The 23563-nt window shown below is 41.7% G+C and overlaps 1 protein-coding gene and 1 long non-coding RNA gene across 2 annotated transcripts in view; one reads left to right on the top strand and one right to left on the bottom strand.

Annotated features, from left to right (window-relative positions):
* Positions 1-2434: 2434 nt before the first annotated feature.
* On the bottom strand, positions 2435-15588 carry AQP4 (aquaporin 4). Its single transcript, XM_081801462.1, has 5 exons — positions 15474-15588; positions 12174-12588; positions 11088-11252; positions 10723-10803; positions 2435-7104 (listed from the first exon to the last, which is right to left on the bottom strand). The coding sequence occupies exons 1-5, from the start codon at positions 15503-15505 to the stop codon at positions 6826-6828; spliced, it is 972 nt and encodes a 323-aa protein (XP_081657588.1). The 5' UTR covers positions 15506-15588; the 3' UTR covers positions 2435-6825.
* LOC145716767 (uncharacterized) overlaps positions 14984-23563 on the top strand; it is a 63061-nt gene continuing 54481 nt past the window's right edge. Inside the window, exon 1 of the long non-coding RNA XR_014139649.1 lies at positions 14984-15174. This is a non-coding gene — a long non-coding RNA (uncharacterized LOC145716767). The remainder of the gene's footprint in view (positions 15175-23563) is intronic.

Here is a 23563-nt window from a genome sequence, read left to right as displayed (position 1 = left end):
TGCCCCAACACTATTTTTTAAGGTCTGTGATAGCCCAGGTCTATAGTACTTGATAGATTGCCCTTTGTCAGTGTTGTACATAAGGATTTCCTCTAGCATGGACAGTATATGTTTCTTGCCACTTAAGGAAGCATGGCTAATGGGAAATTAAACTGATAGAAGAATGGAAGAAATAGGGGAACTTTGTGTGATTTAGGGGAATAATTTAGGGAAATGGGATTAATTCGGGTATGAGATCCAGTTTTTGCTCTACTTTTTAAAATTTATTTTAATTTTTTAATTTTTTAATATTTTATTTATTTATTTATTTGACACAGAGAGAGAGAGCACAAGCAGAGGGAGCAGTAGAGGGAGAAGCAGTCTCCCCACTAAGCAGGGAGCCTGACGGGGGGCTCAATCCCAGGACCCTGGGATCATGACCTGAGCCGAAGGCAGGCGCTTAACCAACTGAGCCACCCAGGTGCCCCCCCTCCCCCTTTATTTTAGAGAGAGAGAGACCATGAGCAGGGAGGGGCAGAGGGAGAAGGAAAGGGAGTATCTCAAGCAGGCTCCATAGTCAGCACAGAATCCGATGCAGGGCTCGATCCCACAACCCTGAGATCATGACCTGAGGCGAAATCAAGAGTTGGATGCTTAACTGACTGAGCCATCCAGACATCCCTAGTTTTTGCTTTATTCTTGGGTATAATCTTGGGTAATTTACTTAATCTCATTGACACTTGGTTTTCTCATCTTTCTAAATGAAGATGATAGTAATGCTTACCCCATTTAATGTAGATTAAATAATTGAGAGTAATATTTATAATTTATAAAACCCCAAAAATATACCCATAGTTGGTAATTATTCTAATCCATGCATTTCTCCTCTACTTTCCTGACCTATGGCCAATGCTTTCATAAGGGAAGAAAGAATCCAGGCTAGGATTGCCATCTGTTCACATATTAACTTCATGTCTCCAGATTGTATCCACTCATCCATCCACTCCTCCATCCATCCATCCACTTGCATCCACCCATCCATCCACTTCTCCATCCATCCATCCATTCATCCATTCACCATGCTTTCATTGACCACTAGCCATGTGCTATCACTATGCTATGCACAAAGCTTTCAAAAATCAGTGCCACAGTTTCTCAGAGGTTTCTGACTATGTGGAGGGAGAACTCAACTCAGCTTTCTAGAGTTCTCAATGTCTCCTTAAACCTGAGGAGTGAAGAGGTAGACAAATGAAAAAAAAATAGTAAGAATTATTCAGGTGACATATTATTTTGGACATTTTCCAAGCAGGATAATTATCTAAAATCAGGCTGACATATTTATATCTCTAGCTTCCCATGCTTGTTAAAATACTTTATTTGCTGAAATACTCATTGAGCTAAATTTCGTCTAACATCTGGCCATTGTATAAATACAGCAATGAAAACATGTCTTGTTGCCTACACATTAGGTATAAATTTTAGAAATCCAATTAGTGTTTTATTCTTTCTGTGCACTTTTTCTTTGGTTTTTCTTTAGTGCTTGAGCTACTTTCAGGCTCCTAACTGGAACTATAAGAATTCAAATATTTAGCACACATCTACACAACGGCAAAAGCAACTAGATTGAGGTGCAGTGCTTTGTAGTATTTCCCCGTGATTGTGAGATACTCCTTAGGTTCTTTATTCATTCATGCAACGAGCATATATTGAGCAAAATGTCAAGCCTGGTGCTCAGTGCTGCGGGTGGGGGATACGGAAGAAATAAACTATCATCCTAGCCCTTAAGGAGTTTAGAAGCTAGTAGGGGAGACAGATACCTACACAAGCTATTTCACTACGATGTGAAATACTGCCATTGCTATGTTGGCGAGCACTGACAAATGCTGTAAGAGAGGTACGTGTCCACCAGGCTCCAAAGGCATCATTCACTACTCATCTGATGGGTTGTACACTACACAAATGAGTGTCTTCAATTCTTCCCTGAGGCTCTATAGCCTCTCAAAATTGAGGAGCCCCTCAAACTAAGAACCCAGGGGAGTGTCCCAGTACTCACTGTGCCTGCATTATCCATCTGGGTAGGCAGACTCTGCCAAATGCCCTCAGGATGGATCATCTATTTAGCAATACCAGCCTCATCCGAGTCACAGTTGATGAAGTCTTCACTTTCAGACTCACTGTAATGACAGCTGATTTTCAATGGCCTATTCTGCATGGATGTGAACATTTAGAAGTAAGCCCACGGAAGTACCATTTTCGCTGTGTCCATCAGGGCCTACCATAGTGTATCCTCTGCAGCCTTCCAAAAAATGCATTTCATTATATAGATCCCACCACTGTTTCATTTGGTGTTGATCATACTCAAATATCTAAACCTTTGGGTCATTCTAAAGGATGCTCTCAAGATCTAACTTGAAAAAACTATGAGTGAATTTTCAAACATTACCAGATGCAATGCTTACTTTTTAAACATTAAAAGTTTATTTGCACAAACTTAGTAGTATGAGATACAATGCAATTCATGGAAATCAACCACAATGCTAATACTTAATAGATTATTCCAAATATTAGACATTTTAGACATTGCAGTTTAAATCTCAACATTACCTCTGATGTTGGGATAACATTTCAGTTAATAAATAGTTGTGAATATAACCATATGCTTAGTTTATTCTCACCAGTTTATCAAGAATTACAATAGTGATTTGGGTCATAAAAGTGATAAACAATTATATTGTCATAAACTGCATGTTTATTTAATTAATCCTGAAAAGAATCTAAAAATATATTCCAACGGGTTATATAAATTAGGTGTAATTTTTAGCTCTGGGATTTTAACACATGTGGGTGACCCTATAACTGCTTTCATAGGGTATGGTCATCTGCAAAAGTGTGTGGCCACAGGTTTTGAGCCCTGAATTAAATGTCTTCTATGTACTTCAGAGAACTACGAATTTCAAAAGTTACTGCTATTTTGGGGTGACCTATAAAGTATTACAATACAATGCAAGCACACAAAATTTGTGGTAAAGAAAGTGAGTTTTGTTCAGTGCACTTTCCAGGTAGTAGTCACGTCTTCCTAAAAATTTTGATGCCATGAACATAAACATAAAGACAGAATTACTTTCAGGCATAAGATATTCTGAGTTTGCCCATCCTATAGTGCTTCTAAGGAGAAGTTATATTGGCCTTGTATCATCTGATAACGCTATCTCTTGAGCTCCTACTGTCATCTAGCTGTCACGAAGGCAACTGCCCTGTCAAATGTTCACAACATGCAGGGATAGTATCAACACGATTCAACAAAGGGCCTCGCCAGGATTAATTTTAGTGCTTCAGTCTGCTACTCTATTTTGGAATTTTCCTGTTCGTTACTGAATTGAAACCAGTAAGTTAAGTGGCCGGGTTTCAACGGCCTAAGAATAGTCTGTCCTATTTGGAATCAGACCTTTAACAATTAATCAGATAGTTTAATGCCATCATCTATGTTATTCAGATATTTATTTATTTATTTTATTTTATTTTATTTTTTTAAAGATTTTATTTATTTATTTAATTGACAGGGAGAGAGAGAGAGACAGCATGAGAGGGAACACAAGCAGGGGGAGTGGGAGAGGGAGAAGCAGGCCTCCCGCCAAGCAGGGAGCCCGATGCGGGGCTCGATCCCAGGACCCTGGGATCATGACCTGAGCTGAAGGCAGTCGCTTAACCAACTGAGCCACCCAGGCGCCCCTATGTTATTCAGATATTTCTAATCCCTTTTTTTTTCAGACTGAGTGACAGCTAGGACCTATCAACTACGTTAGGAGAAGAGTCAGAAAGGGGAAGAATTTATGAAAAGCATCAAATGGTAGAAACAAAGTGTAGGAATCTTACATCTAGGCAACAATTTAGGTACCAGAAAGTATTTCCTTCCAGTGTAAAAGTTTAGGACTCTTGGGAAAAAAAAAAAAAAAAAGCCAACTTCAACAATGAAAAAATACATTCAAATGCTGGGCCCCAAATATTTAAGAAAGCCCCCCCAAACTTAAAAACGACTCTTACCCTTTGTACTTCTTTTGACAAACTATATACATTTTCATTGTAGGGACCAAGTCACAATTTTGGGGTGCTTACTGTATTTTTCCATAGGGAAGAGACGCTTGGCATTGCTTCCTGGCTGGGTATAATTCATTTATGTCCTTCCAGTTTTTTCTCTCTGATCTCTTTTCTGTCTATCTGTCAGCAGCCCTCTCCTGGGAGCAGCATGATGCACTTCATTAATAAGAAGGGATTAAAGGGAAAAGCCCTCGTGTCCTAATACACTTGGATAATTTGGTGCCATCCACAAGGCAATAGACCCCTGCTGCATAGATGTCATTAGAAAGGTACAATTTCATTACTTTTTACTGGCAGAGCCTTGAGTGAAATACAAAATATGTTGTCTCATATGCAGGGGAAAAAAAAGTGCTAAAGCTTTCATTCGCTCTATGCCTCTGAAATAGTAGAATGCAAAAATATATTTTGTGGTTTTTACATTTATATTGCCTTCCCTTAGTAGTCCTTGAAATCAAGCTTTTATTAAATACTGAGCAAAAGCAAGATTAGAAGAAAATGATTTACATTCTTAAATCCTAAATGAAATTCATATATTTTTATTAACTAACACATACCTACTAAGTGCCAGGCACTCTGCTGGTTGCTGGAAAACAATTTACAAAAACATCATTCATGCCTATTTTTTTTTTTTAAGCACTAACTTATTAAATACTTTAATTGGAAGTGAGTATAAAAGTGAGTGTATAAGAAGTAAACCATATGGCTGAATAAAATCGATTGTAAGCCAGCAAATTGTAAGCATATTCAAAAAATCTGTTTAACTTTTCCTTGTTAACTTTTGAGCTGACATGTTTGCCCTGGTTGATAGCATTATCTTTTGAGCCTACACCCCCCCTCCCCCGATTTTAAGCCTTTAGTGGTATACCGTACAAACGTTTGAAAAGACAAGCATAAACCATCATTAGAATCTCACCCTACTTCCTATAGATGCCGCCCCAAACAGGAGACGATGGGTCTCCCTGGTGGAGGGTGTGGTTGGCCACACATCTGAGCAAGGGGCCTGGGGTTGGGAATCGTCCATGAACACCACCCAGGCACTGCCCTGGTGTGATGCCTCCCTGCGGACCTCGTGCATCACTTTCTTAGCACCGAAGAGAATCAGGTTGAACAGTGGTCCATTATCTCTTTGCCACAGACGCACACCTGCTATTAACACTAAAAAGTGGCACATAGTTGGAACTGTGCGTGGGAGAAGAAAGCCCTTGATAATCAGCTTGTTTTCAAGCCATTCTTTGCAGTGATGGGTTTTTTGCTTCCCTACTAGCTCTTTGTTCAATTAAATTGACGTTTGCAGCTCTTTGTCTAGGATAAAGTCTAGCCTGGGTGGTTAAGATGATAGAGACTGGGGTTTCCAGAGACCATTCTATTAACTCAAGGCAGAGCAGTTCAGGAGGAACAGATGTCTCGACAGATAAATGAGTCAATAATGAAAATACTTAAAAACGGTGTTGGGTTCCTAGGTACAATATCTCTACAAGTGAAAGATCGGTGGTCTGATCAGCTCTGAATACGGAGTGTTCTGATGTCCTCACCCTTTTACCCTGCAACCATGGCCTTCCTTGTCTCTCCTGCATTTTCATTCATTAAAATACCGTCACATGCCACACTGAAGATTATCAACGAACTTCATGAGAAGTGACAGAGAAGCAGAAATGGGGACTGGGTAGGGCCCCACTTGACACCTTCCAGAGTGAGCAGAGCTTAATAACAAAAAGTTAGGATTCAGCTAGTTATGTTCTTGTTATGAAAAAGAAATCTCAGCTAATGTTTACATATAGATAACCAAAGTCACAAACAAAACCCCCAGTTTTGCCAATAAATTAAAAAAATAAGCAACATGGTTAAGTGGTTAAAAGCTTAGATATTTAACCTCACCTGGTGTATTTGAGGATGTGCACTGAAAACAGATCAACTATTTGATTCCAGGATATAGGTTCTTTTATCCTTATGGTTTTTTATAATGGTAATTTTTCCTCCACTCCAGTAAGATCTTATGAGTCTGTTTGTCTTATTTGTTTTTATAGGTGTTTCTTATGATTTGGATATTTTATTAGATGGAACCAATAAATATACAGGGTTTCTGAACATTCTTCAAATTTCTGGGCTTTAGGTCATCATTACCTTGGACACTGAGGAAGAGGAAGGAATATTATGAATTGGAGTTCAGGTTGAAAGTTGGGTATTTGACATAAAAAATGGAAACAATTCATTAGCAATGACCCTTGTTAATATTCTCTTGCTGAGGTTGGTTATAATAAGGGACTACCCATAAAAGAGCTTGTTATATTTCCTCTCTTGAATGTGCATGACTTTGTGACATACTGTCCCTTGCCATTGAAAAATTTGACTTAATGGAATAAATACTCAAACGAAGATCGACAATCCCAGGGTCATGGTTGAGGAGGAATAAACTGATAGGTATGTCTCTAAGTTCTGCCAGGCAAGACTTAACCAAATCTTGATCCACATTTTAAATTGATTATTAATGAATGGCAGCAGGATAAACTAGATTCATATTTGCTTTGGGGACACTTTAAGAAGACTTCTTTTTTAGATTTGGAATTCACAATAGGTTTCTTCCATTCCTCCTTGGTAGAACAAAGAAATATTTCTTGTCTAGCCTAAATAATAGGACATGAAAAAACAACCCTGCGCATGGCTAATTTATAACAAATCTGTTTCCTTAATGGGTGGAAGGAAATCTGAGGACAGTTCTGAGGGTTCATGTCTGCTTTCAGTGCCATCTTCTAGTCATACTGAAGACAACACCTCACCCGACGGGTCTTTCCCCTTCTTCTCCTCGCTCCGGTCAATGTCAATCACGTGCACCACTCCAGGTTTTAAGATCAAGTCGTCAGTCTCTACCTGACTCCTGTTGTCCTCCACTTCCATGTAGCTCCCCTTTGTTTGCTGGGCAGCTTTGCTGAAGGCTTCTTTCAAACGACGTTTGAGTTCAACATCTGGACAGAAGACATACTCGTAAAGGCCACCAGCGAGGACAGCTCCTATTATTGGTCCGACCCAATATATCTAGGGGAAAAGATGGAAGAGTTATGGAGTGAAAGTGGAAGAAAACTATTCTTTTGAGCAACTCATGAATCTAGAGCTTAGCTGGTTAACATTAAGAGAGCAAATGTGCTGTGCAGAAGAAAGCAGGATTGGAAAGAATATAAGAAAATACATCATCTGCACATCAGAGATCCACAAATTGCTAAATAACATACGAACGGAAAATAAGGAAAGGCTGTTTTCTCTTTTCTTGCTTTCATTAGATATTTCCTTTCCATTTTTCTGATAATCCTTAAAGTCAAGATAACACCTCTTTGGTGGTGTTACCTACAAAGGGTACACTAAGAATTCTTCAGGAAAAAAAAGAATTTCTGGAGAGTACTTATCTTATTTTCTTAATATTGCCATTTTACTTTGGTTTCCTACCTAATCGCAATCAACATACAGATTTTATCATTTGAGCTATAGTTACTCAGCAGGGAATCAGTGGAATCCCAACTCCACCACTTAGCAATTTGGTGAATTCTTGATTCACTTACTTAACTTCTTAAAACTTCATTTCCTCATCTGCAAAGTGGGGATTATGATAATACAGACCTCATAGGTTGTAAAAATTAAATTGAAATAATACTTGTATTTATTAGTTCCAATTTCATAGCAACAGGCTCCATTCCATGTTTCCTAGACAATTTAACGTTGTATGTGAATAGGCTGGCGGTGAGTCATTTTCTGTATGCTACACGCTTTTCTTCCCTAAAATCTGGTGATTTAATTCATTGAAAACCTCATGATTTGTTCATTACTCTTCTTTCATCCTCACGGTTCCTACCATGGTCACTTGGTGAAAAAAACCCAGTACTGGGTTTATGGGTGATGGTTAGTTGAGGATTAGCAACTCCATAGGATTTTTTCATTCAACAAATGGAAGCTTTTTATCCTACCGTTATTGCATCTAGAGTAAACTAAATGTTGAGTTTTGGTAAACCTCAACGTTTGCTTGGAGCACATATATGCGGCAGAATAGTGGACATTCATTCAACAGATTCAGTGGAGCAATGGAAACCTTGTTTACTGAGCCAGCTGTACTTAGCACTTTTCTTGTATTAACTCACATAATTCCAACAGCAGCATTTGAGGTAGATATGATTATTGTCCTGATTTTATGGGTAAGAAGGCTGACACCCTGAGAGGGCAAGAAGCTTGCTTAGGATTTCATGCTTAGCAAGTGCTTGAATTGGGATTTCGGGTCTGTGTGATTTTAAGCCTCTTTTTTGAACTACTGCACCGTTTTCCATGAGCCTCCCCTTGTCTCATTTGAAAAAAATAAGAGGAATGCTTCTCGCCTGACACTCTCTGGAAATTAATTTCACGTGGCATCCTCATTGCAAAATCTAAAGAAAATTCAAAATGTGAGCTGTAGCTGAGCGAATACACTTCACATGGAAACTCCTGGTAGAGTGGCTGCAAGGACCAAGCTCCTTATCTTGAACAGAAAGAAACCATGTAAGAGGTGACCTTCTCCCTGCCCGTTCAAAGGAGAAACGAGAGCCCTCCTCTAAATGTCTTTACTCTCTGTTCCATTAGTAAGAGCTCATTAGATATGTTCTATTCTCCATGCTACGACTCCCACAAGGGAGACAAGGGACTGCTAAATAATTATGATGCATCCCCAAAACTCCTACGAAGAAGACATCTGGCTACATGCTCCCCCAAAAGAGCAAATCTCAGTTTCAGGTTGCTATTCCCAAACAAAAGTCATAACATACTTTAAAATGACTTTCCAAATTTATAAAGGTCAATAATTTTTCTTGCTAAAACTATAGATATATAGAAAGTGCGAAGAGGAAAACTAAAACAGTGTCATTGCACTACCTAGAAAACTCACCATTAATATTTTGATGTTACTCTATCAATCAATCCATCTACAAATGTGCTGTAAATTAGTTCTAAAATCCACACAACCATTGCTACAGAACGAGCATTCGTATTCAGTGGGATTAAGTTTGTTATAAAATAGGAACAAGGGGCTGGGACGCCTGGGTGGCTCAGTTGGTTAAGCGGCTGCCTTCGGCCCAGGTCATGATCCCAGGGTCCTGGGATCGAGTCCCACATCGGGCTCCTTGCTCAGCAGGGAGCCTGCTTCTCCCTCTCTCTCCCTCTGCTTGTGCTCTCTCTGTCAAATAAATAAAATCTTTAAAAAGAAAAATAGGAAGAAGGGGAAAACTTTAATTCAGTCAACAAGCTAAATATTTTCCTACTAGTCAAATTTTAGCTAGCCTACCACAACCAGTAGGTGATTAATAAAAGCCAAATATTTTCATCCACATTTTAAAGTCTTCATAACTAAAGTTAAAAATTGTTATTTGTCTAAATTGTAATTACAAAAATAGTTCGAATTTAATAAAGTTGAACTTAACAGTTGTACCTTTACCATAAGTAACTATATACTGCCCATTAAAAATTTCCATTCCTATTAATGTGGCAAATTTTTTGAGACATAAATGGAAATATCGGTGGCAAAATGACCGATCTCATGGATGGTATATGTTGACATTCTTTGCATGGCTGGGTCCAAAATTTTGCTCTTGAACACTGACTCTCATTCTTTAAGGATGGAAATTACTTTTAAAAACTCAGTACAGTTTTCTTAGCAGTGAATGCCCATAGCAGTGGTGCGATTTCCTCTCATTTGTAATGTATACTACGGTTGGATGGATGTAACTGGGTCAATAACCACTGTGTGAATGAGATTAAAACACAAGTGACATATGGTTATATTCATGAATTAAAAATAAAAGTTGTAAAATAGCATTCACGGCACATAAGTGACAATCAAAGTTTGCCCTACTTGAGGCTGGCTTACATAAGTCTCATATTTTATTGGTTATTTTAAGTTAGTCTAGGAGTGGCCTTAACACTGCCATGTTATTCATTTAAGGGATTGAAATTCCTTTGTTGTAAGTAACGATTGAAATAAAATGGATCACGATATTTAAAAATGGACATCGCTACTCCCTGGAAGCACCGCCACCACATGAGTAAGTAGGTTGGCCATGAGACTGGAGAGCGTGCCTCTTTGGAAAGTCATCGATGTTTCCAGTATGGTTATGGTGATAACGGCATAAACATTCCCACCATTGATTCCTCTCCATCTGCAGTTCAAATGCTTCTGACTCACATACTATTAATTGGGTTCATGCTTTTGTAAACAAAAAAGATAAATATTTTTGCTATGGGCAGTGCTTTTAAGCGTTTCTTTCTTCTTCTTTTTATTTTTTTTGCAAGTGTATATTTTGCTATCGCCAGGAAGGCTTTACTTTCAATGAGTGAAACCCCATATTCACCAGATCACCCTGATTTTTCACTTGTTCCACATAGGTAAGTCTATCAGATACAGTGCCCAGGGCAGCGCTTGTTAAAAAAGAAAGACTATTACCGAAGGCCCCGAACAGATATAAGATGAGATGTTTTACAGTAGATCTGGGCTGGTCTCTCCCTGGTCTTTATGAAGGGTGTAGGAAAGTGGGGAGTCAAGGTTGGGAGGGAGTAAGAAAACTCGCGAGCAAAGAAAAAAAAAGAGCTCCATGGGGTAATTGTCCTCAAGTGTAGGAGGACAGGAATTATCAACAGGATGGTTACCCAGTGGTTTTCCCAATTTCCCATGATAACTGCAGGTCCAAAGGATCGGGCGGGATTCATGCTGGCACCGGTGTAATTGATCTATAGGGAAAAAGAAAACCACTTCAGACATTGCTGAAACGGGACTAGGAGCAGGAAGCATTCACTGCAATTTGCTACCATTTGCCAAGTCGGTTAGAGAAACTGTCAAGATGTTAGCAGCCATGTCAACATTCTCATCATAAAGTTAGCAAAATAATCACCTACAATGGACAAACGTGGCTGGATACTAAAGAACTACAGCTATAAACACAAGATCTTTAAGCCAGCTCTAGGGGGAGGCTAAATGAAATGAATCAATTATTTAAATGGACTTGGAAACTTACTGCAAATAAATGTCCAATTGCAACAGAAAATCCAATTGCTAAAGCTACTGAACCAGTGACATCAGTCCGTTTGGAATCACAGCTGGCAAAAATAGTAAACACCAACTGAAATGTGATTATCAACTCCACCAGGAGACCGTGACCAGCGGTAAGATTTCCATGAACCTAAAAAGAGAGAAATGCTCCATCTGAATTGAAGCATGAGTACATTTTCTGTGATAACATATCATTGTGAAAGGCATACTTCCTCACTGGAAAAAGCAATGGTTAATTTGAGCCCTCTGTTCCACCCCCCAAGTGAGACGCTCCCCCTGCATCCAAAAAAAAACACAAAAAAACAAAACAAAAAAGGAATGAATTTCCACTCATTTTGGGCCATCACAGATAATTAATTACTCCTGCAATGACCAAGCGGGAATTTGTGCTGAATGTCCTTTTCTACAAAGGAAGCAAAATGTGCCGCTGCTGAACGTAACTTATAAAGGAGTTTCTTGAGAGTCTTGTAATTTTATAAGGCAATGATTAAATCCATTAATTAGGTTTAAATTAATTAATATATATTTCAATTAAAATTTAAACTGTGTGTGGTTTTTTTAATCAATCCTGGCGCTGAGCTAACAACTGAATGTTCCTAACCAGTTAAGGACAAAACTAGGATCAAACGTCAATTTATTTTTTTAAGTGTGACCCTTGATGTAGATCATTTTAAATCTCATGAAAGTGACAAGAAACAAAATTGTTTCTTCTGCTAGCGAACCAACATATAGTTGTAATAAAAATGCCTTAAGCTAAATATATAGTCTAGTATGGTCGCTGGGATGGGAGTGAGACCCAGGGAAAAAACCAACACAATTTTTGTGCCACCTAGACTTAATAATATTCATCACTCGATGACAAACAATGATTATATATGGTTACAATCAGTGTTGCTGGGATCAGTTTTCACGGGTAGCAAGAGCCATCAGAAATTCTCTGGGAAGAAATTAGCAATTTTAGGAAAGTCTCTCAGGCCATCGGGGTGTCCTGTGGCAGGGGTCTGCAAGAAGCCCAGAGTCCTAGTTTGAAAATAAGAGCTATAGACTTTACCGTGGTGACCCCCAAGCCCCCCACCACACTGGGAGGTGTGACGAGGTAGAGAATCCCGGCTCCGATGATGGCGCCCAGGCACTGGGCCGTGACGTAGAAGACAGACTTGGCAATGCTCATCTTCCTGGTGCACACCATGGCCACTGTCACAGCAGGGTTGATGTGGCCGCCGCTGATGTGGCCGAAGCACTGCACCATAGTTGCAATGCTGAGTCCAAAGCAGAGGGAGATGAGAACCATGTCGACAGGTAGGGGCTTTTCTGTTCCCCCCCAGTTGATGGTAGATCCCAGGCTGAGGAGCACAAAGATGAGCATAGCCAGAAATTCTGCTGTGACTGCCTTCCAGAAAGCTTGAGTCCAGACCCCTCTGAAAGCCACCATGATGTTCTCTCTTCTACACAATGGTCCACACTTACTGAAAAGAAAACAGATCCTAATCAGTTTACCAGAGCAGGGTTCATGAACTGAATTTGGGTGAAGACTCCAGGCGTGTAATCTTGCCGGACTGGGGGAAGGACCCCCTCAAAGGTTATTTGCATATCAAGAAAGAATGCTTCCAGAAAACCTTCTTAATTAATTAATGGTCTCCTTAACAGTCAAATTGTGATGCTAGCCTCCTTTTATTTAACGGTCACAGCTCATCCAGTTGCACCGATGTGTCCCTAGAAAGGAAAATGTCTAAATCGAGTTTCTTAAACAACTAAGAAGGGAATATATTTACCTCAGAGCAAGAGTTAATTACCTCAGAGCAAGTTTTTAAGTTTCAGTGTACTTTCAACATGCCATTTATATTTTGAACATAAAGCAATAAAAAAAAAAAAAGGGAGTTCTTTTGCAGTTTTGCACTTTGTTGCTCAAAATGGCCCTCTGAAAATGGATTTGTGGAGCGTGATGCTCCTCGCCCCCAGCAGAGACTGCGGATTAGGGAGGAGGCCCGCGAGGAGGCCAGGAACGCTGAAGCCGGTCTTTGGAGAAGGTAAAGTCGTTCGGGGGAGGGGAACTCAGGGTGACTGGCCGGGGCGGTGGGAACTGGCAGGGCCGGAGCGGTGACAGCGACACTCCCTCCGTCTCCCCTGCGGACCTGGGCGCGCGGCGCTGGGCCGTGTCAACCTCGGGCCCCAGGGGAACGGCCACCCCCGGGCGGGTGCCAGGTGGACAAACAGCCACCGCCCAGCGCCGGCCCCGCCCCTGCCCCGCCCCTGCCCCGCCCCTGCCCCGCCGCCGCCCCGCCCCTGTCCCAGGCGTCCCAGCAGCCGCGCGGGGGAAGGCTGCATCCTGGCCTCCGCCGTGCTTTGCCGGGCTGGGCGACAGACCCTTCTTGTGCCTGACCCTCTCTCGACCCCCGACGTGACCCCTCAGACACGCCTCCCCAAAGGGACCCTGGAGGCCGGGGTGGGCGCCCCGGGCACCCGGTCTGCGCCCTCGAGGGGCAGCCGAGGGCGGGGACCGGCGGCGGGGGCGCGGGGCCGGGGGCAGTGGCCCTCGGAGCAGAAGGCTCCACGGAGAGTGGCTGTTCTTCAGCGTCTTCTTGGCGGCCTTCTCCTCCTTCAGAGTGGCCCAGAAAGACGGCGGGGGCGCCAATTCTGGGGGACCTTGTGGGTGTGCTGGGGAGCTGGGAGGAGGGTGGGGTGCAGCAAGACAGCCGTTGGGAGGGAGCATTTTCTTCCTCCAGTCTGTTTCCTCTTATTGTCTAAGGATCTTTGGAGCTGAGAAGGGATGGGGTTTGAGGATATAAATGCCAACTGCTGGTTTGGGCAAGAAATGGCTAGAATTTCCAATGTGGGGGCAATTACTCTAGTTACCCCATTATTCAAGGCATTTGCCCTTATCCTTTGCCTGTGATAGTGGCGAGAGCGAAGGAGTGTGGAGAGTCTGATCACCAGAGGACTATGAAAAGGGTTAGGCGAGAAAGCCAGGTATTTGAACAGGGTAGAGTTATTACAGCTTTCCCCTTGATGTATAAGGAAGGAGCCCCCCTCCCCTTCCCAGGAGCCTGGGTTCTGGATGAGCAGTGGGGAAATGCTGTACTAAAAAGGGCTAGGGGAACTCTCCCTTGACCTTTAGAATCTCAACTCAGCCTCTGCTTTGATACGGGGCTTTGCTTCAGAGCTGGAAGGAGAAACCCATTTTCGGCCCAAGGCGGGGTGGCTCCAGAAGGGGGACAGCCAGCCCTGTCCTTGATGTCCCCTGCACGTGAACTCCTCTAAGTAATTACAAGAAAGCCCAGCTGGGAGGACCATGGCATCATATTCACTAGAGGAAGAGAAAATAAAGAGCCAAAACAGCACTTGGAATGGGGCAGGGAGTATGCCCTGAGAGAGACATTAAAAATATCCTCAACAGGGAGATAGGAAGAGGACAAAGCAGGAAACCAAGGAGGCTGGGGGGGGGCGGGGTCAGGACACCCCAGGTCCCTTTCAGCACCACGTACCACCAAGAGAGGCGGGCCCTGGCAAAAGGCCACCTCCCGGCTATACCTTGGCTCCCTCACTTTCTATCTCCCTGCCTGTTCACTCCTGCCTCTCCAGAGACCTAATTTAAGAAACTCAGTTGCTCTTTCAGCTTCAAATTTTCCTCAGCTAGAGGAATTAAAACAACAACAACAACATCAACCCCCCCAACCCCCCTCCCCCGCCGAATAGATAAATATGCTCCTTAACAGTGCTTTGACTTTTTTGGAAAACCCACAGAATCTGATGTCCTTCCAGGGCAGAGCGAACAGCCTCAGTTAGCTGTGAACCCCAAAGTTCCCAGGCAGCACATACATAGCCCTGACCTTCCAAGTGCTCACCTCGGCAGGCAGAGTCTGTCATAGCTCCTGTTATTATCAGCAATGTTCCCTTATGTGTTCACACTCACGGAAAATTGATCAACACTGTTTTGCTTCTCTCGCCCCAGAACAAAGGGGGTTTGTTGATGTGCTCGGGTTGTACTGAACCGGGCACATTATTTTCTAGCTGAACACACAGCCTGATCCACTTCTGGACAGCTGAGCTTCCCGGTGAGTAATTTTTCTGAAGAAAAATACTGCAGATAGATTTACCTCCATAGGGTGATTTCCCTGTGCATGCACAGGTCTCGAATATTTGGAGGATTTTGCAACAAAGCATCCTTTTATTCTTCTCCCTTCCCTATGTCTCTTTATGATTATGCCCAGTAGCCAGATAGAAAAGAATCACCTACCTGCCTTACAGTTTCCTTCTAAATTCTGTCTGAGAAGGCACATATATCTATAACAAAAGAGTCAGAGTTTCATCTTTTGGCCCGCGCTTTGTTCCCTGAAGGCAAAGAAAGACTTACCCCCACTGCCTTGCTGCGGGTCTGCCACTCATGCCTTCCCTGGCCAGAGTGCAGCTCTCATTGCCTGCCCCGCAGCTCCCAGTGCACTGGGAGTCAGATTACGGCCACTTGTCTGATTGGGTTTTGGGAGTGTAGGGGTGGAAAGACTCTGCACCATGTGGCAGTCGGCAAGTTATATTTGAACTTGAAATAACTTTTCTCTACCTGATCACTGTAGACACAGGGCATTTCAGGAACACAAAATGTTTGCTTACATTGTATTTCTTTAGCTGGGAATCTTTGAAATTGAGGATTTCCCCCAGTTTTATTTCGATTCTTCTCACCACAAAGAATTGCTGAGAATTTATCTTGTTTGGTTATGTGTTGTGGTTGAAATTGGGCACCTATGAGAAAACAGGTTTGTGTTATCCAGCAGTTGAGATGGGTTGAGATCTGGGCTGTAGTGCACTTGCTTTTGAGGGGTTAAATATCCAGTGGGTTCTTTTGAAGTTTTTGATCTGAGAAGTAGCATTTTAAGCACAATAGGTAAGTCCATTTGTAGCCTGGGCAACACTGATTTGGGTAATAGGAAAATAAGAAAAATAGGAAATAAGACTATTTCAGGGTGCTCCACTGACTGTTAGATTAATAACAATTGTTGGGTAAGAAGTAGCAAATTTAAAAATATGGAGGTTGGGTGAGGACAAAATTTTTGGAAATTGTAGGTAAATTTAATATCTGTAAACCTAGAGACAAGATTGACAACGTCGTTTGTGCGGCCTTGTGTGGAATGAACGCATCACAATTACAATTTTTTTTTGTTTTGTTTTCTTGTCTCCTTTGGGGACTTGAGATTTGGGAATGGGTGAAAAGCTATTAGAAAGAGGAATTAAAATTTTGAGTGTGAATTTCAGAGGGGCATTTTATTGTTGTCCCAAGCATTCTCAGATAACAAAGGCTGAATTTACATCCTTAAGAATGTGGTTGCACACAGATAGTTGTCCATGGTGGTTAGGGGGTCAGCCTTTTTAAAATGTGCTCCCTGAAGGTAGGAATAAATTCTGTTGAGAGGGGGAAGGGGGCATTGATGTGAATCCACAAACAACACAACACTTAAACCATTTCATGTTGACTCTGAAAGCCATTTATCATTCAGATTCTAGACTGCGATTTAAAAAAAAAAACAACAAAAAAAGGGGCACAAGTGTTTTTAAAAAATTTGAAAACTTCGATTTTCTAGACAGATGTGCTAATCGCTCTGACCCTAAGACCATTGAGTCAGAAGGGACTGTGAGGTCTATGAACCCAAGGACAGACGCTGCAGCTTTTAGGTTCTTTCTGGTGAATGAAGCCCGTGGTCTTCTCCACAGGAACCCACCATGAGTGGTGCTCCCTTGGGGCCACCGGTCATTGAGAGGACATTTTTCAGGTCCACTCTTTGCAGGTTGCCCTAAGCTCATTAACATTCACTCCCTGGCCTTGGCAAGTTCCCGTCACCAATTTACAAAGTGCCAGCGCAACTTGGTTACCATGGTTTCTCAGACTCTTTCCCTTTCTTCTGGCTGGCTGATCACTGCCCTGGTAGCGTGTGTTGACAGTCAGTTCCTAAGGGATGGCTATTCCCATCAAGGGAAGGGCACCCTAATTGGCACCAACTCGAGCGCTTATTAGTACTCTCAGCAGAGTGGCTGAAAATTGACCCAGGATTAACCGTTCACCTACTGGAGGTAGTTTTTCTTATTAGGTGATACTTACTGTCTTTTTAAATATTTGCGGTGGTGTTATTGGTTCTCCTGCAACCCTTTCAGCCCTGCCCAATAATTAGCTGCTTGCCTGACTTTTCTTTGGACTGGGGACACAGCTTCCAATAGGATTGTCTGGGGCGATGCATGCAGGATAATGATGGAAGAAAGTAGCTTTGATGCGCTTGTGAGGATGGTGTGGGCAATATGAGGTGGGAGCCTTGGTGAATGTAAGGAACAGCTTCTAAGTTGGTCAGTTTTGAACTGGCCTGGGCCCAGGGCCAAATGAGATTTGGAATCTAAATTTTTTTTAAAGGTTTTATTTATTTATTTGAGAGAGAGAGAGCATGAGAGAGCAAGCAGGGGGAATGGCAGAGGGAGAGGGAAAAGCAGACTCCCTGTTGAGCAAGGAGCCCCATGTGGGACTCGATCCCAGGACCCTGGGATCATGACCTGAGCTGAAAACAGACGCTTAACTGACTGAGCCACCCAGGCGCCCTGGAATCTAATGTTTCCCCGCCCCCCCGCATTGGTAACTTGAAAAGGGCTTAATTCCTTTAAAAACGGAATAACAATTTACTGATGACATCTTCCTGACTTTCTTACTGATGACATCTTCCTGACCTTCTTACTGTGTAGTGCTATGATCTTTAGGGGGAGGATAGTAATATGGCACATTAATTTAAGATCAGTGTTCTAGGAGAAAAATGAGAGAAGAGTAAATGAAAATTTCAAGAGTACTCAGCAAAACCCAGCTGATGGACACACTTTGCTTCCGAATTTTTAATGTAGCACACCCTACTGTTTTCTTTTGGTGCTGATATGTGTCTTTGGGGTTTGTGGACTCCTTCTCCCACCCTTGCCGTCAGAACTTTTAATATTTCTTCCTGTACTCAGAGATTGAAAACTAACACAAAAGCACTAAAAAACGCCTGCCATGCCTCAGTCCCAGACGGGCTGTGTCTCCAGGCTGGCAGGGGCAGATCCAATCGCAAGTCATAAATCTTATTTTCTTTTCATGAATCTCAGCGTCGTGAATTCCCCCCAGAGCACTTCTCTATCAGTATGTTCATTTAAAACAAACAAACAAATAGAACAACATCAGCAGCCGCAACCACAACCCCCACAACAAAGGGCTTTGATAGAGCTTTGTTCCCTTTTCAGAGAGATGTTGCCTCCCTGTTACAATGCAGAGTGGCTTCCAGAAATAAAGTTCACTACCCATCAGAGGGGGAGATGAACCATGAGAGACGATGGACTCTGAGAAACAAACTGAGGGTTCTAGAGGGGAGGGGGGTGGGAGGATGGGTTAGCCTGGTGATGGGTATTAAAGAGGGCACGTTCTGCATGGAGCACTGGGTGTTATGCACAAACAATGAATCATGGAACACTACCTCAAAAACTAATGATGTAATGTATGGGGATTAACATAAGAATAAAAAAAATTAAAAAAAAACTAATGATGTAATGTATGGTGATTAACATAACAATAAAAAATTAAAAAAAAAAGAGTGAAATAAAAATAATCAAAAAAACAGCAAGGAACCAAAATGCTTGCCTCATCTCGCATCTCTCATTGGGGTGAAGCGGAGGGAACTGGGGTCTTTCCAATGGACGTGGAAACTTCCATAGATAATCTCTGGCCCTGCCCCCTTGCCCCATGGATCCAGGGTCTCCTGTTTGGTACCGCAGGCACATTTTCCTTGATTCAGATCCAGGCGGACTCTGCTTTGGCTGAGGAGTTGTACTCTGCTGACATTTAAGGCAGGAATTCCCTGGGAAAATAATCAAGAGATTCTTTTGGTGTTGCTGGCGGGGCTCCAAAGGGTTTAGGGTTCCCCTCTCTGGACGAATGGGGAGAAAGAGAGGGAGGGAGGGAAAGAGAAACAGAAGGACTTTATTGAGTGACTGTGTTTCATCTGAAGCTTGCAGAAAAAAAGCAGAAATGTGGTTGGATGACTGGATACTTTTCTTACCCCTTATCTCTTACCCTAGCTAATATGACAATTCAGAGTTTGGTTGGGCATTTTAAAGGCCACTTAGACATCCACAGTCGAAAATCAGTTCTCTGGGAAAGCAAAGGACTTTGGGGTCTCATGGGCCACACCAAAATGTTTTAAATGTTCACTCGTTGAAGTCTGTAGTAGTAATTATTCCAACTTTTAAATTAAATTTGAACATCTGAAGAGATAAACCAACGTTTGACTAATTATTACCACCTGTTATCATACAGGAAGGCTCAGCATCCTCATGTTTTTAAAAGACTAACTAAGATATTCCCAGTTTCAAGGAAAGAGCAAGATGTCACAGGGAGCTGTGACAGGGGGAGTAGACCAAAACACTAGGCACTTAAAAAATACTTTGGAGTAATGCTAGAAACAGAACATTTTCTAAGAAAGGAGCAGAAATGGTCATAATCTTGTGACCACAAAAAATGTGACTGACTCTCTTAGACCTTCCCTTGGAGGAGATTTTTGATAATTCAGACAAAACTTGCTCTTGCTACTTTCCTAAATCATCTTAGGTCCTTCCCTTTGACCTCTGTAATTCCTTTTTTTGCATTCATACAATCGGAAGAAATGTACACCTGAAGAAAATCACAGGGCCTCCTCGAGGTGGCAAGTCTCATCATGGTTTCACCTGACCCGAATGTTCTCCCTAGCTCCAACTCAGTCTGTATGCCTGCTGCAGGGGCCACACTGTGGCCACATTTCACCAGCTGCCATCTCTAAGGAGCCAGCTAAGGTGCTCCTTGCATCTCCAATCCCTTTTCTTTCGGTCTTTGCCACACAATCCTCTGATTCTTATTTATTGATTTAAAAGATTTTACTTATTTATTTGAGAGACAGAGAGACAGAGCGTGTGAGCACGAGAGGTGGGGAAGGGCAGAGGGAGAGGCAGACTCCCCGCTGAGCAGGGAGCCCCACGAGGGGACTGATCCCAGGACTCTGAGATCATGACCTGAGCTGAAGGTAGACGCTTAACCGATTGAGCCACTCAGGTGTCCCCTTCTGATTCTTTTTAAAACCCTCCTCAACATTTATCTACTCCTTGAAACATGCCCATTACAGACTTGCCGGGTTCTAGTCACTTGATGAACCCACAGCAACCGTAAACCTCTGTGATACTCTACGGTCATGACTAGGTAACGTCTTTGTTTCATTCACTGGTGTTTTGGTGCTAGTTTACTCTTTCTCTATTTTTGGGTATAAACTGAAGTTGTGGGATATACATGTCCCGTTAAATTCCTTACTGTAACGATGGTGATGATAATGACAGTGATGAAGACGATGACGAAGTGACAGCAGTGATTTTGGTGACGATATGATTGTGCAGGAAGAGGGGAAGGAGTAAGTGTTGGTGGTTTGGGCTCTATCACTTCTCTGTTACTGGCTCTGGGTCATCTGACCTCCCTGGGCTGCTTGTTCATCTCTGAAATGGAATGGAGTGTTATTTCTGTCCTGTCTTTTCATGAAGTTATGGTAAGTCCGGACGCCCTCCTCACCCCATTCTGGTTTTGGACCACCTCCACCATGGTGTGCCTCTACAATACTTTGGCTCCCCAAATTCCATCACAGAATTATTCCCAGCACACAGGAATCGCCCGTTTATCGTCTGACACCATCATTAGTCTGGAATCAGAGTGAGAGCAGGGAATACTCTCTTGGTCGTCTCAGTGGTTAGTTAACCTTAGTAATTAATTGCTGTATCCCCAGCACCTAGCGTAGATCCAAGACACATTTTAAAAAACACTGTGGGATACATGAACAAGTGAATGAGGCTCCAATAAGGCCATATGAGCAGACGTGCTTTGCAAACCGAATTAGGAAATGGAAATAAGGATGATGCTGATGCTTATGATAAAAAAAAGTCAAGAAACTTATCCAGGCCAAACCTTGAAAAAGTCATGTATTCTTCATCTCATTTCCCATTTACAGAATGAAAGTTTTTCTAGCACAGGTAAGAATTTAGAAATAGTAAGTTGTTAACATATGTATAGTTCTTTGAAATAAAGAGCTAGGTAGCTGCAAAGTATTAACATTAATAATAAAATTTTATAAACTTCAAATGGGCATAGATAATTCCAAGACCACACTTCAGAGTTTAAGGAAGAAGTAATGTGTATTTTTTTTTTTTAAAGATTTAGTTGTTTATTTTAGAGAAATCAAGAGTCAGATGCTTAACCAACTGAGTCTCCAAAGCACCCCCCAGAAGTAATGTGTTTAAAACCTTTGCTTTATGGATTAATCCAAAATGTCTTAGCAAATTTTATTAAAAAATAAGAAACTGACCCATATGTCATCTCCTCATTGTCTCAGTAAATCTTTGAGGATCACAGTGTATGACATTTATGACTTTCACATTTCCACACAGGCCACTGAGTACTGCTAGGAAAAATAACACCAGTGACGATTGATCATTTTACAAATCAGTCATCTCTAATGTACACTTGCTCCTCAATATCACCCAGCAAGCTCTCTCATTCTCCAGTTAGGAAGGAGATGAAAATTATCGGCAAGCAGCTGACATAGAACATGATTCTGGCTTTTCCTAGGTAGAGGAGACTTTTTTGAAAGGATATGGAGACTCAAAGAATTGAAGGGGGACTGGAGAACTAGCTTGCAAGTGGCTCCCTGCTCGGCAGGAAGCCTGCTTCTCCCTCTCCCACTCCCCCTGCTTGTGTTCCCTGTCTCGCTTTGTCTCTGTCAAATAAATAAATAAAATCTTAAAAAACAACAACAACAAAAACAAAATTCAATTTCAGTTTCACTGTCTCTGTAAAAATTTCCCTGTTCCTCTGATTTTATTTAGATGCCATTTCTCTTTTCTTCACAGCACCTTCGAAAATAGCTTTGTACATTTCTTGGGGTGGGTGGCTCAGTCAGTTGGGCATCCAACTCTTGATTTTGGCTCAGGTCGTGGTCTCAGGGTCATGGGATCGAACCCCGAGACAGGCTTGTCCCTCTCCCGCCCCCTGCTCATGCTTCTGCTCCTTCTTTCTCTCTCTCTCCCTCTCAAATAAATAAATGAATTAATAAAAACTTCAAAAAAAATCAAATAGCATTGTACCTTTCCAATTTTCAAGCATGTAAATCCCAAATTCTCCCCAAAAGATGTGGGGTGCCTCAGTAAGGAGGTACAAAAATCAAAGGCTTTAAAACCCGTACTTGACAAGGAACACTAGGAATTGTGCATGGGGTTTCCAAATAGGGTTGCATTATTTGTAAATACACTGCTTGGTAATTGGTAATTAACGGTTTATGTCTTTGCCTCTAACTTAAGAAAAAATTCCTCAGGGCAAAGATTGTGTGTTAGGTTCTTTTTCTTTTTTCTTTTGAATGTGAAATAAAACTATATTGGGAGTTTTGTGAGTGTTCCGGTTTTATCTTCTTTTTTTTGTTTTGTTCTCATTAATACAAATTTATTTTATTTTATTTTATTTTTTGTTTCAAATTTTTATTTAAATTCTAGTTAGTTAACATACAGTGTAATATTGGTTTCAGGAGTAGAACTTAGTGATTCATCACTTACATACAACACCCAGTGCTCAACACAACAGTGCCCTCTTTAATACCCATCATCCATTTAGCCCATCCCCCTGCCTGCCTCCCTCCAACAACCCCAGTTTGTTCTCTACAGTTAAGAGTATCTTATGTGTGTTAGTTTTTTATGCAACCCTGGAAAAAAGAAGGTGGTCAATACATTTTGGTTGGTTGGATGAATAAATGAATGAGTGAGGAGTTTACCAAAGTGGTTTCACATGTTTTTTTGTATGTTTATGAGATAAGCATTCTTTCTTCCCTGTTTTAGATGTGAATTAACGGAGAGTTTGAGTGAAATGGCAGGTCAGAAGTTAATTAGACCAGATTTGTCATATATTATATATATTATGTAAGTACATTTCCTATCTAGTATGGGGTTGTTGGCTGCTTTCGAAGTACATTAATTCTTCCAGGGTACAAGTGTACCTTTTCATATATTGTCCTACTTATTTGAGAAACTGAAAAGGAAGTTTATGCTTTGATTTTCTTTTGAAAACAGAATTATAGTTAGTAGAGAAATTGGCTAAGTTGGAGTCATTTGATAAAGTCTTTTAACAAACACAATCCTATTCTTGTTAACTGGTTAGATTATCTTATTATTTTTTTTATTTTTTTAAGATTTTATTTATTTATTTGAGAGAGAGAGAATGAGAGACAGAGAGCATGAGAGGGAAGAGGGAGAAGCAGACCCCCTGCGGAGCAGGGAGCCCGATGTGGGACTCGATCCCGGGACCCCAGGATCATGACCTGAGCCGAAGGCAGTCGCCTAACCAACTGAGCCACCCAGGCGCCCTCTTATTATTTTTTTTAATTAGCCTTTTCATTT

Source organism: Leptonychotes weddellii, chromosome 13 (assembly GCF_054177405.1).
Source record: "Leptonychotes weddellii isolate Sample4059 chromosome 13, ASM5417740v2, whole genome shotgun sequence".
NCBI classification, from domain to species: Eukaryota; Metazoa; Chordata; class Mammalia; order Carnivora; family Phocidae; genus Leptonychotes; species Leptonychotes weddellii.
Note: the sequence above shows the minus strand (reverse complement) of the source record. Positions and strands in the feature narration are given on the sequence as shown.

What these genes read in the sequence shown, in the direction of transcription:
- AQP4 (XM_081801462.1), bottom strand. Translation starts at nt 15,505, where the DNA reads ATGAGTGGCAGACCCGCAGCAAGGCAGTGGGG. An exon ending in CCCGCAGCAAGGCAGTGGGG is followed by an intron (nt 12,589 to 15,473) that starts GTAAGTCTTTCT and finishes TTTTCTTTTCAG; the next exon opens with TAAGTGTGGACCATTGTGTA. An exon ending in GAAATTGGGAAAACCACTGG is followed by an intron (nt 7,105 to 10,722) that starts GTAACCATCCTG and finishes CTTTTCCCCTAG; the next exon opens with ATATATTGGGTCGGACCAAT.